Source organism: Mchenga conophoros, linkage group LG17, assembly GCF_057382185.1.
Source record: "Mchenga conophoros isolate Kocher_MC1m ecotype Shallow Benthic linkage group LG17, M_conophoros_male_GT1.1, whole genome shotgun sequence".
In the NCBI taxonomy this organism is placed as follows: Eukaryota; Metazoa; Chordata; class Actinopteri; order Cichliformes; family Cichlidae; genus Mchenga; species Mchenga conophoros.
The window spans coordinates 38,131,072-38,149,558 of record NC_140542.1 but is presented as its reverse complement, the minus strand read 5'-3'; the positions used below and the strand labels follow the sequence as shown (position 1 = coordinate 38,149,558).

Here is an 18,487-nt window from a genome sequence, read left to right as displayed (position 1 = left end):
TACAAGAAAGACTCCATAGCCACTCTTTCACTGTGAATTCACTGACGAGCATTGTTTTCACACGGATTTATCCGACCATCACACAGAAATTAAGCTAGAGAGCTGACAGGTTAAAGACCTTTTTATGAGCCAGCAATTTGCATCCTGACATTCAGGCCCGTCGGCTAATGTCTGGAAAAGTTCAGAGCTGCATGTGTAAAAAAACAGCTTCGCCCAAACAGATCCTGTCACTGAAAACAGCTGCTGCATCTAACAGCGAGTATTGTGACAGCAGTAAGTAAGTCAAACAGGTATTGTGAGCCATAAAAACCAACAAAAGGTTGAGTTAAAAATGTTTTGTAGAGCATGTCAGGGCAACGTGGGTGATAATTTACCAGGTTTGTGTGTCAAAGTCATTTTATCTTTTCTTAACATAAACATAAATGTTTAGGATTTACATGATTATTTATTATTGTTTGTGTAGGTGTTTGTCTAACCTTGAAATAAACTAAGATCAACCTAAATGTGAATTATCTTTATTACATAAACAATGTTTTTCTTACCATCCGACCTCTCTGACATGTCTTCCCAATGTGATGTTTGTGCAATGTATGTATGGATGGAAGGGGCCCCATTTCCCTGCAGGTAACATGTGCGTGTAACATTGCAATTAAAGGCTTAATCAATCAATCAATGTTACAATTTTAAAAGGTTGAGTAGAGTAATGAAACATGCAATCTTGTCGCAGGACAAACATCTTTGGTTTGGCGCAATTTCATCAAGGCCTTCAAGGTCAACATAATGTTATTGGTCAAAAATTGACCCCAAAAAATCCTTATAACTTTAAAAGTACTATATGACTGTACTATAAAGATTTAAAGTATCATGTCACATTTGACCTCTGACCGTTCCTCTAAGGTTGATCAAAGTGATAATAGTTCCATATCGAGTCATTTAAAATGGCAAAAGGTTTTCAGACTGACAAGAACAAAGAGAATCTTTTTGAGTTTAGTCGATGAATTTTACTATGACTTTGTTTTGTACATAACAGTAACCGGTTCTAACTTTCAATAGACAATTTGAATACACTTCTGATAATCCTGAATAACTTTTTTTAATCAATATTCATTTCTAAACATTTAAACAAATTTTGCTAAACAGTGCAATGAATGCTACACATGTACAACAGCCACAGAAATAAAAATGTACGTATTTAAAACTATGCAAGTATATAAATAAGGTTTCATCAACCTCCACGTTTTAGTGCAATAACTGATGAAAAAGAATCCCAAAGAAAATGAAATTATTATCTACCAAATATAATACTGCTCCCTTAAACATGACCTGCCACGGGTATTTGTTTCTGCCTCTCTGATTGGATAAAGAGAAATAAAGTGAATGCTGAATAATATAGAGTCAACCATGACAGTGCCACTAATTCATTTCACCTGAGTACTTAACAATAATTACACATAGATGCATTGTTATCATGAGTTGATATGTCTCCACGACTTATTGCAAAGACACAGTCGTCTCATCCGTCTTTACCAGATCAGCTTGTGAATGGTTCTTTTCAAGCAAGGGCAGGAAAACTGTCGTCTTGGCTCTTGTGGAATTCTTCTCTTGATAAAGATTAAGTATCGCTTGAGTACCACAGGTGTCTTTCAATAATGCAGCCAGGATCACAATGTCTATTTATATTAAATATAAGGATATTGTTGCAGAAATGCAAAAGACCTTCAAGCCAAGGTCAAGACGTAAACTGGCTTCAAAGCGTAACAAATCTCCAGGGACTCGCTCTGCCGAGCACCAGTGACAACGCAGCACATTCAGGTGCAATGAGATGTCATTTATGGAATTGCACCTTTCGACAGCATCCAACAAATGATGCTGTAACGCTGCCCTGCTCTGCGGCACCAATGACCCTTTTTTCCCCCCACACACTTATTACTACGAATTGCACACCGACACCAACTGGCCACCATTTCAACCCAGCCTCCAATTCTCCGGCTAATCGGTGACCATAAATCTGTCTCTGGGAGGTGAACGTAAGCACACACTGTTCCAGTATAAGTATCTGGGCGTACAATCGAGGTCCATTTGAGAAAATGCAGACACTGGTGCATTACCTGGATATCACGCTCAACATTTCAGTGAATTTCCTTCCTCACAATCGCTCTGTAGCTACACTGAAAACACTGTTAAATGCCATGATACTGGCAATCGTGGCTTTAATAGTGGTGGAAAAAAATATATTATGAAAATAAAGGATCACCTTGGGTCCATTTAGTGTTTGCGCTGCATTATCCCTCCTCTTGTGGATAAGTGGCTTAATGATATTTCTGGGATGCACAGCAAGTGTCCTGGGAAACAAAGGAGATCTAATTGAAGCAAGGCAAGATGGGAAATGACAATCCAAAAAACACACTTTATCACACAGATAGACCACTCTCCTCATAAACCACTCTCCTCATAAAATGATACCAGGGGTTGTTTGCACAAGCTGCTATTTGGACCTATAGTTATGTTAGATGGGAAGGAAGCTCTGCACCTGGATAAGCTAGAAGTTTCTAGTGGATGTGTTGGAATCCACACCATGATGTGCTTCTAAAGGCCCCTACACCCTGAAAGTGCTGAGAAAAAAATGACATTAAATGCCAAATTTTTGGATGCAAACCTTTTATGTAATGTATATATACACAAAATTTGTCTGTGAAATATTTTTAGTGCGCAAAATATTTGCACAAATTTTGCGTTTCTTTACCTTTTCTGTTGTCTTCTGTTACAGCTACCCTATAGGCAGGGGTGCACATAAGTGGTCCGCAGGTGCGCATTCGCTGTCAAAATAAAAGACCAGATAAGAAGTTGCAACGCGCATTTGCGTACATATAAAAGGCAATGTTTTTGTCCTCTAGAGTGGGATTTTCACAGCATATTCTGCACCACATCTCTGTGCGTTCATCATTTGTTTGAAACCAGCTCACCTCCTGCAACCCCTTTTCCGAGAATACACGCTTCTTTTGCGGTTCGGACTCCTGACATTTCTTTGGAGGTGGAGGAACACCAAAGTAATTGCTTAAAGGAGCTTCTTCGACATCTTTAAGAGTTCTAAACAAATGTCTGTCCTCCTCCAGAAAATCTTATGTATGCAAATGTTGCAACTTCTTATTTGGTGCGCGTCTTTTATTTTGACAGCGAATGCGCACCTGTGGACCACTTATGTGCACCCCTGCCTATAGGGCACAAGCCATTTTATTAAGGCCTGTGCTTCTGAAATGACTTTCTCATTCATTTTCTCTATTGACATTTCAGAAAATCCCTATATTCTTAAATAAAGAATATAGGGATTAGCTACAAGGTGGTTTATGAGCCAAATACTGATTCAAAGCCTGGATTTGGATCAGAAAATAAAGTCAGAGGTACAACAATGCATACATAATTACTCCTAAAATTAGAGGAACTACTCATAATAATAAACTGCTGAAAATTCCAGAATCTACAGCAAGTGACCTTTGGAACGTTTTGGAATTAGCTTAACTTAACATTTATGCTGTTAACAGCAGTATATTGGTCCGTGAGTCGTTTGGTACCGGGCCGCGAGAGTTGAGGCACAGGTGTGAAATGTATGGTTTTCAGGGTTTTTATCGGTTTTCAGCGTTATTTTGTCATCGTTTTTATCGTTAACTCGGTTTTCCTGGGTCTTTTCACGTGTGTTATGAATAAATCTTCTTTTTTTCGGTACCGGTACTAGTTTTATTTTGTTGTATTTATCCGTGACACCTTAAAGGCCGGTCCGTGAAAATATTGTCTGGCACAAACTGGTCCGTGGCGCAAAAACGGTTGGGGACCGCTGCATTAGATTATACATATATAATAATGTATAATGGTAGTTTGTGTGTAGCGTTTGTGCCTGCTCAAGCGGTTTCTAAAGTTTAGCACTGACTAAGAAACCTGACATTTCCATGGCGACAGCAACTTCCACCAGGGATAGCTCAGTAGGTAGAGTGGTGGCCCCATGATCGGAAGGTCGGGGGTTCGATTCCCCTGAACAGCTACCCTGAGGTACCCCTGAGCAAGGTACTGTCCCCACACACTGCTCCCCGGGCGCCCAATGGCTGCCCACTGCTTCACTGAGTGAATGGGTTAAATGCAGAGAGGAATTTCCCCACGGGGATCAATAAAGTACACCTTCTTTCTTTCAATGAGACACTTTGCTGCCTTATGTTAGGACTGTGGGTAGAGTCATTCTTTTCTGTGACACTGTGAGTGAAACACGTTTTTGTTAAAGTAAGGTTGACATCACACAGACTTATGGTTTCTACAGGAGCTCATACCATCGTTTCACAGTGTCACAGCTACTTTTAGTGGTTACAACATTATGGTTCATGATCAGAATCCCTTTGAAGAATATGAATGAGCCCTGTAGCTGAGCGATTAGCCTTCTACACTTCTACTATCTCATTAAATGCCACATATCATTTTTTTCGAGTACTCGTGCCTGTATCTCACTAACGTTGGTTGTATCAGATTGTAGGAACAAGTGACCGCTTTGATCGTTAGTTTGAGGACTTGGGAATCAAAAGTCAAAGACCCACGCTTTATTGCGTCCACTGCATGCAACTGCTTGTCTCTTTGCTCTGTCACATCTCAGCTATGTGTGCGCTCGTTGCTTTGAGTCTTTCAGATTGAGTTATCTGGGTTATTTTAAGATTACTGGAATTATTCCCCCATCTTTGCTCTTTCCTGCCTCTTTCCTTTGTCGAGAGTTGGATGGTACTTACCATCTGAAATTCACAAATTAACATGATGCATCTTGTTTAATCCCTATAAAAACCTGAAAGGAATGACATAATCAAGCCGCGGCGCTTCAAATAACTTCTTCGCTCTCGGTGACCTCCTGTAGTCTCGCTGTCACTGTGATGGCTTTGGGTAGCAATTAGTATTTCCCAAAAATATTTAGCTTTTTTTTAAAGCAGGGAAAATGTGATGTAGAAATTATTCATGACCTTTAAGTCAAATTTCATTAAATGAAGCCATGTCAAAATTAATAAATAAATAAATCTTCAGCGATTATTTAAGACTTCCCCTTCCATACACTGCTATCGCCTACATGTCCAGATAACAGGCAGCTATTTATATCTTTAAAGGGCACATTAAACATGTGAGTTCTGCCTGTTCTTTATTGCTGGAGCAACACAACTCAATACTAATTCCTGTGTGACACTGAGCGCTCTAACAAAACCTTGCTAAAAGGTCATGTTTGCTTTGCAAAAATAAACTTAATTACACAAATAATCTGAGATCCCCAATGAGGTTTAGCCAATCTATATGTCAATGCGGCAGCCAGATAAGAGGCGGGAGGTGGTAAATAAGGCATAAACGCAGCTTGTAACTTTGTCCCCTCCCGCCATACGATACTATGCCCCTTCCAGTAATTACCGAACCACTCCCGCATCCCCCGTTTGAAATTTGATCATTGTCTGTCGGTGATAACACACTGTGCCAGACGGTTTATGCAGTGTGGCCTTGGCTCCACCACACTTCATTAGGGAGAGGGAGTGCAGAGAAAAAGGCACTGCGGAGGGATGGAATAGCCACTGCGACCTGCCCGCTCTCCGCTCTGCTGTAGAGCCTACAGAGGCTTGCTGAAGCCTGTTGGGGCAGCAGAGAGCCTTCACCTCGTGTTCGGTTGAGCACGAGGGGAGCCGCAGGGGAAGAAAGAGAGAATTTGGAGATAGTGATCTGGGGGTGCATTCACAGCTGTAGTTTGTTTTGAGAAGCAAGGAGGAGGATAAGAGCCGCTATCCCTGCTTTATACGAGCAAACATGCATTCAGGCGAGCGAAGGGATGGAAAAAAAAGGAGGAGAGGCTGACACAGATGATAATAGATGCTTTTGTTTGGTAAATGCAAATAAACCGGGGGCTTAATGTGAGTTAATGATGTCTATCTAGCCATCTTTCATCCTTGGGGGAAATAATTATTTAATTTCCTGCTGAATTTATTAATCTGCTCACTTACAAAGAAATGTAGGGCCTCTAATTTTGATGGAGGTTTCAGCAGAATATCAGTCAAAACTCCAGAAAGTCCTACATTGATTTGTATGTCATTTGAACCCTGTGTAAAACATGACCTAGTACTTGGTGGGTAGGTGCTTCTTTTATTTGGTTTGCTCACATCTCTTTGAACCACTCCTCTTTACAGAAACTCTCTAAATCCTTTTGATTTCTAGGCTGAAACTTGGCAGCTTCAGCTCCCTCCACAGATTTTCTGCAGGACTGAGGTCTGGTCGATCTTCCCCTCATTGCAGTGGAATCGTTACTTGGTCCTTAGCAGGAACACCACAGCATAATGTTGCCGCCTCCTTGTTTCACCGTGGGGATGGTGTTGCTTGGGTCATACTCATGATTTTGAAAGAGCTGGATTTTGGTTTCGTTTGGTCACAGCACCTTCTCCCAAGCTTTCTCTGAATCATTTAGATGTAAACTTTATCTCTGTATAGCTATAAATAGTGTTTCTGGTTTCACCTCAAATTGCTTCAAACTGCAGCTATCATAAATGAGTTATTTGTGGTAACACTCCTCTCCTCTCGCCTCTTTATTAAGGATGAGTGAGCCATACCCGCAGATTGGAAGCAAAGGAGCTCTACTTCTAATGGTGCTTGTCATGAGCGTCTGGGAGATGTCTGTACCAGCAGAAGCAACAACAGGTGAGGAAACAAAAGCAGCTTTTACTTTGCTTCTTAAGTTTTCAGTGGTGGGCTGTAGTGCTGAACTGCTTCTGGGTATCACTGGTCTGGACTTTGAAAACAATTATGACCCAGTCAGTAATATATTCTTTTTTAAAGAATATATTCATAAAAATCATATATTTTTACTGTTTCTTTCCTTCATAGTATTAAAGACTAAGGCTGCTCATTGACTGTCTGATTTAGTGCCACAGTGCAAACCAGCAAGCAAAAAGTATTTTCACCAACAATTTGAGATGAATGCAGAATAATCTGTTTAGAATAACACCAGCTGTGTAACATTGCTTTCTTATCATTGTCCCTCACTCAAAAAGCTAAACTCTATAAATATGGAAATATGTTGGACATGAGATTTCTATCACTTCACTGAAATCATTCTCAGTTTGTGTTTGTGACCTGGAGGCGTTAACTTTCTATGAACTGTATGAATTTTTAGGCTGATTAGACAGCGAGACCTTCCCTCTGTAAATGAACGCCAGTGGCAGAAGTAGAAGATTCTGCTCATGAAGAAAGACTCATTTTGGACTGGAGTGGGAGCAAGCAATTGTAATATATATATATTAAAAAACACAAAAGCTAACTAATAAACTGAATTTGAGTAGCTTCCATGTTTAGCTCAGTGATTTACAAAATTATGATGTATGTGGCAGCACAACCAACAGGACCAGGGAGAGAGAGAGCAAGCAAACGCTCTGGTGTGGTGTTTATTTTCAATATAAATCTGGTCTGCTCCACCATGTAGCAATGCTGCCATTACTGTGGTGCAAGCCAGACCAGGAGTGTCCGCTGCAGCAGCAGCACGAATAACTGGACTGACCATTAGTAACTGATGCAGTTATGCATCTTAATAACATCTAAGCAAATTGTTAAGTTTGGGTTTTTTGACAGTAAGTCTTGAATAGTGGCAACACTGTGCTTTAAATTGCTTTCATCAGTGCTGTATGTCCTGAAGCAACAGGGCCAGTGGATTCTCTACCTCGGCTCTCAAACACTGATGTTCTGTAGGTTGTGTCGGCATTTTAAGCTGTCCTTTATGTTGATGCTTTTATCCTCTGGTTGTAAAAATGGAGGTGTATGAAGAGATAACAGGGCAAAGGCCGTGTAAGGAAACATGTTGATTACCAGTCGAGTAAGTCAAAAGATTATCAGCAAGGAGTCTGGTTTGTGTCCCAGTTGGTAACTTTGTGTTTTTGCTCAGTGATCTGTTTTGCTTACGTCACTGGATTCGCTGCTCAGGTTCAAGCTCTGAAACTATTTGGTTGGGTTTAGAAACAGATTGCCACAGCATGTTTGGGTTAAAACATGCTGCTATACCACAGTGGAAAAATGGCAGTGGGTTTATACCAATAATGCCAAGGGACTCACATATCAGCGAGCTATGAGTGACCCATCTCACTATTGCTATAACCTGTACAAAGAACACAATGTGTGCATCAGTGAGACAGCGGTAGCTCAGACAAAACAGCAGCATTCGACTGGAGAAGCAATCCAAGACGTGACCGTTTACATTCAGGTCTTACTTAATGCTCCAAAATGCAACCTTTTGATCTTCACACCTGCTCGAGTCCCGGTGTCCTTGGAGGTTCAAGGCACAAAGTTTTTTGTTCTTACAGCTTACAGCTCTAATACAAGTAATGTGTTACTTTAATCCGATTACTTTTGTCAAGTAACGGGTAAAGTAAGGGATTACTTACTCAAGGTAATTAGATTACTGTTACTTTCCCGTAAGCACGCTGCGTTACTAAACGGTGATTTTGTTTGTGAGAGTGTCTCATGAGTCATGACTGTGACGTAAGCACGTGCGACGTCTGTGGTAACAGACGTGTGCAGATATGGAGTGTGGGAGAGAGTACAACCGTGAAGCGTTTAAAGCTTGGAAATACTCACATTACTTTGATTCTGTAAAAGTGACAAAAACATTAGCGTCCGCTGTGCACTCTGTGTGGGAGGAAAACTTCTTTCTAAAGTGAAAAATTAGACTTCAAATCTGAGCGAGCAGCGAGCACGCTGCCACGGGAATGTGACATTCACAGAGAAACCCCTGGATCCCCCCACTGACATGACCACTGTGGGCAAACCTCCACCCGCCCCACTCCTGCTAAACAGGTGACAACAGATTTAAGAGCGACAGGACTCAGAGCTGCTGAATCTTTGATTTATTTTATTTTCTGCTGTGTTTTACGTGCATCTGTTTGAAAGAGTGTGAACACAAAAAATATTTTTTTAAATATGCTAGAATATGCAGAAAATTGGTTTAAATGTTCAACAATTTCTTTAAGTCAAAGACTGTTGCATATGATTTAATTTTTGCATAAAGTTAAAAGATTAAAAATAATGAAACAGGTTTTAAAAACAGACTTTTTCCATTTGATTCAGTTTTATGATGGATTATACAGAAAAAATAGAATTGGGCTGAAAGGTCTATTTCTTTATTATGTATCCAGGTTGTGTATCATGTTTTAAAAAGTAACGAAGTAACTAATTACTTTTGAAAATAACTAATCAGTAAAGTAACAGGATTACTTTTTTGGAGAAGTAATCAGTAACCAGGGGCGGAGCGTGGGGGTGGCTTACTGGGCTTAAGCCCGGGTTGTTTTGTCAGAAGCCCGGGGTCTTTTGGAGTGTAATTTTTTCATAGTTAGATGTCTGGCTGACAACTGTATAAAACAAAAAGTCCCCCCTGATATTGGTATGATCCGAGCTCAGGCACTAAGCGACTGAGCGAGGGGGCGGGGCAGCTGCCGCCTGTGAGTGCGCTGTTGGAGAAACGGAGCCAGCCATACTAAGGAGAGCTTAAGTTTGACCAGGGCCCTATTTCAGGAAGCCGGTTTAGAAAACTCAGAGTGAAAACGATACTCAGGGTTGAGTAACCCCGAACTGTCCAACTCGGAATATTCGGTTCCAGAAAGGCTGATAACAATTAGTTCAGTCAACGCGGAGTTGCTTTAACCCCAAGTTAAGCGCGCGCACGAGGATACATAAAGCCCTGATTAGTGGAGCACAGATTAAGCGAGTCACCATGGAGACGGAGGGAAAGAAGGCGCGGTCAATGTATTTTACAGCGCTTGAGGCCGAAATTCTGATGGCAGCATATGCCGATAACATGCAAATTTTGCGGAAAAAAAGTAACGCAGCCTCAGCTGCAAAAGAAAGGGAGCATGCATGGCAAAACATAGCCGACAGAGTCAATGCGTGAGTGTTAATTTAAACATTGATCTAGGGATTTCCACCCATTTAACACGTTATTTTATTATCCATCCATCCATCCATTCGCTTCCGCTTATCCTTTTCAGGGTCGCGGGGGGCGCTGGAGCCTATCCCAGCTGTCATAGGGCGAAAGGCGGGGTACAACCTGGACAGGTCGCCAGTCTGTCGCAGGGCTAACACATAGGGACAGACAACCATTCACACCTAGTGGCAATTTGAATTATCCAATTAACCTATCCCCACAAGCTGCATGTCTTTGGACGGTGGGAGGAAGCCGGAGTACCCAGAGAGAACCCACGTAAACACGGGGAGAACATGCAAACTCCACACAGAAAGACCCCGGCCTGATGGTGGAATTGAACTCAGGACCTTCTTGCTGTGCGGCAACAGTGCTAACCACCGTGCCACCGTGCTGCCATTTTATTATATTATATTTTATTTTTTATTTTATACATTTTATTTTGTGATGTGATGTGAGCACAGGTGCAACCCAACAGGCCCCAAACGTTCCTGGCAGCAAGTAAAAATGAAATATAAAAATATAGTCCAAACAGGTGAGGTGTAATTGTAGTATGAGCCATAGTGCTTGGTCTGTTTGTCCCATGTAAATCAATTGCAGTTAGAGGCTACATTAATTTTCTTTCTGTAAGCACTTATTGAAATTATCTGAGCACATTACAAGTACATATTTGCTTACTCTGTATGCTCAAATGTGACCCGTTATAGCCAACAGAAAAAAAGCGGAGGCCCGAAAAACAGGTGGGGGTCCTCCACCACCACCACCACTCACAGAGGCTGAGCAGTTGGCTTCCACATTTGTGATAATGTTGGCAGCATCACATATGATCTTCACAGTGCAGAGAACACGAATTAGCATCCATTACTATAATGAAATAATTTGTTAGTTTGAAATGCTACAGGGAACTATGTACCTGTACATTGATGCTGTGGAAAGACTTCCTGTTCACATAGTCTCCTTCATTTACTGAAGGAGCAATGATTGGAATGTGAGTGCCATCTATACAGCCAATCACGCCTGGGAACCCTGAAAATAAATGTAAAATTTAAGTAGTAGTCCAAGTATCACCACATCATGTATTAAGTTTTGTTCATCCTGATACCTGCAATTTTGTGGCATCCCTCTTTGATAAATCTTGTGGGTCTATGACCGGGGAACACCACAAACGAGTACAGGAGATGTTTCAGTGCAACTGTAACATTCCTGACTGCCCGACAGACGGTAGCCTTGGAAACGTGCTCAGCGTCACCAATATTATACAGAAAGCTCCCGTTTGCAAAAAACCGAAGTGCAATACAAATAATATGTAATGAACTGAGAGCATGTCCGCGATGTGTCACATGCGTAATATATGGCCTGAGGATGTTATTCAAATAAATTATAGATTGTGCTGAAAAACGGTAACGTTCGCACAGAAAATCATCAGGAAATGATAAAATGTCCGAACGCGCTCTAATCACTCTCTCCTGGCGGAGAGCTCTGCGGAGAATTTGGGCTTCAACATCTACTGGCTCTTCAAGGAAGGAGCACGCCATGTCTGACACTTCCTACAGTCAGGTTTCCGACAAAGAGGCGGAGACAGTCAGGGTTAGTTGAAGTAAACCTGCTAGGGGGCAGGTTAGCTTCACGGAGTGTGTCGTCATAGTAACTCACTCAGAATTAATCTAAACTCGCTTTGTGAAACCGACAACCCAGAGTTTTCGTTAACTCAGGGTTTACTTACTCAGAGTTTGCACTAAACCGGCTTCCTGAAATAGGGCCCAGGGGCCCGTTCTTCGTACCTCACTAAGTAGGTTAGCTGGATTAGATTGTTGACGATTTCGCGTGATCCTGGATCGTTCGGTTCCCCGAAGCTCATCCGGGACTTGCTGCCATAGCAACAGAGCCGTAAGCGTAAACCTGCTCGGGAGCAGGTTTACTTTATGTAAACAGGATTAGATCGCGGCCACGCAGGTATGTCCGCTTCATTTATACGAAAGCAACAGCGATATTCCACCACTGTTTCACCATAAATAAATAACATCAATGTAACTAAAGATAATGCAGCACCTGATCCTTCTATTGATTTCACACAGATACATACAGGTCATTTCCTAAAAAAGGGAAATGTACTATTAACATTCTATTACATGTATGTGATTATTACAGATGTAATTCATATTTCACAGTAGTAATTGCAAATTACTTCGTGTAATCAAGATGAGAGACCACGGCTATAAAAGTGAAGGTGGATTTGGGAAGCCTGTCGCAGCCATGTCCTGTCCGTATACGCGAGCCACCCATTGCGGAAGGTGCAAGATTGATAAGGAGAGTTTCCAGAATTCAGCGTATATTGCGGGATAGACAGGATCCTTTAGCTCAGCGCGACAGTGTGCTCATTGAGAGATATCGATTTTCCCGTGAGGGTATTATTTACTTAACCAACTTGTTGACGAGGGGGTGCAGGACCACCACCTGTCTTTTTTTTGCTCTGCCCTTTTCTTGGTTGCTGTTATGAACAAACAAACAGATTATTCCAGGGTCTCTTTCCAAGAGACGAAAAGCAATATAAGTGATAAATATTACCATTCTGTAGCATATTCTTATATTTCACTTTTACCTGTTCCCATGTTCTAGTGGGTCCTGTTGTGGCTCTAATGTGTAAGGGGATATAATATAACATATTATAATATAATATAATGTAATATATTATTGGATAATATGGTGTGATATGATAAATCTACCCTACCGCCTACTGGTGTTGGCCAGAGGGGCCGATGGCGCAATATGGCAGCCTGGCTTCTGTCAGTCTGCCCCAGGGCAGCTGTGGCTACAACCGTAGCTGCCTCCACCAGTGTGTGAATGTGAGAGTGACTGAATAGTGGCATTGTAAAGCGCTTTGGGTGCCTTGAAAAGCGCTATATAAATCCACTCCATTATTATTGTTATTATTAAATTACTTACGAGTTTAATTTGTCAGCAACTTTCTGCCAGCCCTCTCTCCTTGCTTTTGCAGCCTTTGCAGTGTTCCCTTGCGTTCTGATTAAACTTTGAAACTCCTGAAATCCCTCACTCAAGAGTTCTTGCTCTGCTGCCGAAGAATACCGAGCGCGCTCCTTCGACATTTTCGCCTACCAATCAGAGGGTTGCCGATCAATGTTTCTACTATCGATGCGTAGCCCCTTTTACGACACCCAGTGATCTCACATTACTTCATCCAGCTGTACTAATCGTCAACAACAGGTGTGTTCGGAGAACCGGATTAGCGAGCTCACGGTTAGCGCGATGGTTTGGTCTTGGATGTGTCATTTGATCTTGGATGTAGTAAGCGACGTACGAAGAACGGGCCCCTGGGTACCAAAGCAAATCATTCATACCGTACAAATAATGTAAATATGACGGTGCATCACGAAAGATTGATATCAAACTGATCACTTGACCAATATTACGTTACTTGCTCTTCAAGTGAATCAACATATTTTCAGTTCTTACCCTCCCCGACTAAATTGGTTTCAGTTATGTACTGAAATATAAGAATGGACATTAGAGGCTTCTTTCAAAGAAAAAACTCAGGTAAATGTTATTTTATATATTATGCTTTGTATGTTGTTCAGTATATTTCTATGCAAAACAAGAGGGATTTCAGTACACAGCAGGATATTCACATTTGTAACCAGATATTTACATACACTTTAGGGAGAAAACATAAAACATTTTTACTGTAAAACATCAATTTAGAGTAAACTTTTGTTTTAGATAAATATTGAAATATCTTTTGAATTAGTTAAATGTCAGAATAAAGAGAGACAGAGCTGTCTATTTTTTATCACTTTGATCAAATTTAGGAGTACATGTACACTAAGTTTGTTAATTAATAAGAAACTCCAGACGATTCCATTCTGAGCTGAAGAAGCTTCTGATAGGTTAGTAGAGTCCATGTGAGTAAATTGGTGGCACAGCTGTGGATGCATATAAGGCAAAACACAGAGCCTGTTTCTGTGACATGGGAAAATTAAAAGATATCAACCAAAACACCAGGAAAAGAACTGTGGAGCTCCATAAATGTGGCTCAAGTTTGAATACAATTTGGTGCCATTTGCAATTAAGAAATACAGACAGTTTCTCTCTTTACTCTTAAAGTTAACAAATATGTTTTTTATATTTATCTAAAAAATAAACATTTAGTCTGATTTGATCTTACAATTAAAAAAGTGTTTGTGTTTTGATCTGAAGAGTACATAAATATGTGGTTTCAACTGTATATTTGATGATTGTCAGCACAAAGAGGGAGAGAGAGGAGCAGAGAGGGAGAATGAGGACAGAACAGAGATGAACAAGAGCAGGTGAGACACACATGTTAGTCAAATGGTTGTTTACCAAAAGTATCACAGTATCATAGGTCCTCATGTATCTCGTACCTAGTGTTTCTTTTTAGGTATACTATTTTTCAAATTCTACATTTATTAAGTTATGCAGGCTTGTTTGCACAACAAGGCTAAATAATTATATAAACTTTTCTCAATCTAAATATTGTACTTTGGTAGAATTAAAAAAATAAGTGTAGTGCAGGTCTATGATGATTTTTAGTGCTACGATCATCTAGTTCTGATTCTGGTTCTGTCTTGGTTAAGTCCTCAGTAGTCCTGACTTTGAACTCTTGTAGTCCTGTTTTAATTCTGGATCAGTTCTGGGTCTGGTTGAATTGGGGTTTAGTCCTCGTGTCTTGATACAGCCCGACTTTGTTCTGCCTTGCTGCTTAATTAAAAAACTAGTTTAAGGTGTCCTGCATATGTGATATATATTTTTCCCTATATGAAGTCATTCTTTTTTGAACAAAACTCAAAACAGAGCCTATTAATCTTTCAGTCATTTCTAACCCCCCCCCCCCCCCCCCAAAAAAAAAAAAAAAAAATCCCACATGCATACTACCCTTTAGGACTAAGCCCCGGGTGTCTCAAATGTCTGGCTCCACCTCTGTCAGTAACTAATTACTTTTTTCAAGTAACTTGACCACACAATGAAAACGTCATCAGGGCTGATCCGCGGCACAGAACACTGTACAAGTCTTCTAGTTCTGGGCTTCCTCTCTTTTAACTGAAATATTAATATAAGAAACTAGCAGAATAACAAAGTCACTCATTTCATGTCCTTCTGGAGCAGGTTCAGCAAATGTCAGATCTGATGCAGAAACAGAGGTTTTTATTAGGTGTCTCAGTCACATCATGTGCTCTGTCTGATTAATCAAGTGGCCTAAAGAGGCTCAACATAATGCATCTCCCCATGCCAAGACATAAACAACTTTCCTCTCTCTATAAGTTTGGTTAGTGCCGTTCCATCCATTCACTCAGCTCTCTGGGAGCTACTGAGACCTGCGGAGGCTTGTGCGATTCTCCCAAAACAGAGTGACAAATGCAAAGCGGCACACAGAACAAATGCACTGAGGAGAGCTGCCACATAGGCTGCCACTTCTCATGCAAGATGTTACGAAAGGAATTTGTCACCATTCTGCATCACAAATAAAATTTCACAGTGGTAATTGGATTGAAACGGCTACTTTGGTGGTATGAGTCAAACTCGTCTCCCATTGCCTAATTAAAAGTGTTGTTGAGTCGTCACCAGTAAACCCACAGAGATCAATTATGGCAACTCAGCAACATTACAAGCAAAGACCAACCCACATGTTTCATCACTGGGAGTCCCACTGACAATGCACAGCCTCAGGTAATTGGTGGTATGCAGGTAGTTCTGCTGCCAGACAGGATGTCCATTCGTGAGCATGACAGAAATTGCACACACCTCTCTCCTCTTTGTCCACCAATTACACTGGGAGTGCAGCGCTTTGATGTGAGTGGCTTTGATTGGCAGCCATCCCCCATTCAAGGCGCTCATCATTTCAGCAGGAAGAAGATCAGAATAATCTCGCACGTGCTCCATTTCACCCGGATAGCCACCGCCGCCCACTAATTTCCCCTGAGTGTTATTTGTATCGCTGTAAACCTGTTATCATTTAAGAGATAAAATGATGCCAGAACATGTCCAATAGAGACATGTTCTGGCTTCTGGAAGAAGGAGGGACCTAAGCTCACTTGCTGGCAAGAGGGACAAATTTATTTCATTTCAACAAGATGAAAAACTATTTTAATAATGCACAGACATGAGGTTTTGCTTCTTTAGATAACCAGTTTGTGTCAGCAAAGACAGGATCATGGCTGCGCCATCAAACGTGCTGCTCTCTGACAGTTATGCAAATTTGGTTTATTTTCTGCTCTGATTTCTTAAAAAGAAGGTTTGCCTTTGCACTCTCCTGTCAAGCCAGCTTGCTACAGAGGAGTCTGTCCTTTACAACAGTGGATGTTTACAACACAAACTTAATAAGTGTCTCTGGTCACTCCGTTCACCTTTGTGCTTGTGCCTTATTGAGCAGAGATAGGAGTCAGACAGGATGGCTTGGATCTAAAGTCATGGGGACATCTGATTTATTTTAAATAGCATCTACAATAATCGACTGTACATTGATTCTAAATGCGTTGCTATTTGTTTTTCCTCCTGTGCCTTTTGTGTCTTCTGATAGTAAATGTAAATATGTGTATGCATCAAAACAACCACAGAACTTGCAGTGATGCATCTTACGTTAAATAAAGGAGGTGCTTTGTATAAGTCTGAAGGGAGCTGTTAAAACTTTCCTGTCTGCATGGTATATAGGAAGCTAAGCCAATGGTGTGTTAGCTTTATACCATGGAGATGGCTTCCTGGTTTGGTCCAGAGGTCATTTCTTTTAAATTAAATGAAAACAAAGCAGGGGTTGTCATTTTGGTAATTTCGTTAATAATCACATTGACAGTGCTCTGGGCCCATTATCTTCCTATTGTAAGAAAAAAAACCTCGATGGTTCCTTCAAACTATGTGGGCAGGTGACAGCAGTAGTCCAATCCAGCCTTTTTCATTTAAGACAGCTAGCTAAGGTAAAGCCATACCTTCCAGCTAATGTCTTTGAACGTGTTATTCATCTTTTTATTACTTGCAGACTGGACTGCTGCAATTCTTTGTACTTTACTCTTTATCGTCTGCAGCTGGTCCAAAATGCAGCTGCTCGTCTGCTAACTGGCACTAAACAGTAAGATCATATTACCCCAGTTTTAGCATCTCTACACTGGCTTCCTTACAGGATCCAATTTAAACTCTTACTCCTTGTTTTTAAGGCACTTAACGGCCGAGCCCCTTCGTACCCGTCTGAGCTCCTATTTATTTATGCTCTAGAGAAAACCATGAGGTCCAGTTCAAAACTAATGTTATCCATTCCACGGACTAAACTGAAGTCTTGTGGCGACAGGTCCCAGAGCAATAGTCTACCCTTAAATATTAGATCTGCACAAACACTTGATCACATTTTTATGGTCACACTTTGACCAAGTATTTTGGTTTTAACAGCCTTAGTTGTTTTTTTTAGTTGTTTTCCTTTAGTTATTTTATTTATTTATTTATTTTTCTATATTTTACTGCATTATTCTACATTGTTAAGCACTTTGTGCAGCATGGACTATTTGGAAATGGGCTATATAAATAAACTTGACCTATTTCCTGCACCTTATCGACACTGTGACCCCAGGAAGTGAATGTAGTTGAAAGACAAATAGGGTCCAAATTCATGGGCTGCATCCTCCTGAGGCCGCATTTGTAGGCAGAGACTCCTCCGAATGCAGCCGACAAATGCGTTCTCCTTTTCCCCGAATTTGAAGGATGGGTCGGGTGTGTCCTTTGTGGCCCACCATATCCCAGAATTCATAGCGTGGCCCAGCCAAACTCCAGTTTTTACTCTTCCTGGGTCACAAAATAAACTTTTAAGATATTTTCAGGTGAGAATGTAACGGTGTAAACTTCAAATATCTGCTCGATTTATCAAGACATCACATTTTTGCAAAAGTGCCCCGATGTTTTCGGTTTTATTTGTTCCTGAGTAAATTGGTTTTGCTGAGATTAAAGTTATAGTTTTCACACAGCTGAATAAATGTCAAATAGAAACTGATTAAACAGAATTTACTCCAGTGTCCTGTTATATTTTCGATAGAAATGGGCAGATGGCCAAGTTTATGAAACTCTACCGAGACAGCTGTTGATGCAAAACTGAAGGCTAGACCGTCCCATTTCACAGCTGCTCACTTCCGGCCCACGTAGACTGCGAAGGTCTGGTCCTCAGGAGGATGCAGCCTATGATGTGGACGCCCCCATAGGCCTGGTCTCAGAGCTGAACCGGGCTAGCTAGGTTACGCTAACTTCCAGCCTCAGACAATCCAAGTTAACCAGTTCATGGAACAAACATGGAACTATTTGTTATAGCAGCGGTTGGTGAGGCGACTAAAGGACTGACCCCAAACAGCCACCAGTATTTGAAATATAATTCTTCTGTTATTTTTTCTTTCTTTTATTTGGCTTTTATTTATATCTTATGTAATTTTCTTTTTTGATTCCAATGTACAGCACTTTCTGTCAGCTGTGGTTGTTTTGCTTTATAAATAAAGGTGATTGATTGATTGATTGTTAGTACACTTCTGTGCACTA

At 40.9% G+C, this 18,487-nt stretch overlaps 1 protein-coding gene across 2 annotated transcripts in view; it reads left to right on the top strand.

Moving 5' to 3' along the window:
• The window catches only part of LOC146555904 (chemokine-like protein TAFA-2), a 92,884-nt gene that overhangs the window by 50,971 nt on the left and 23,426 nt on the right, over nt 1-18,487 (top strand). For both annotated transcript variants that reach the window (XM_085252919.1, XM_085252918.1), the window contains exon 2: nt 6,584-6,687. In XM_085252919.1, coding sequence (XP_085109045.1) covers nt 6,585-6,687 — 103 coding nt within the window. In that variant the 5' untranslated portion in view covers nt 6,584. The remainder of the gene's footprint in view (nt 1-6,583; nt 6,688-18,487) is intronic.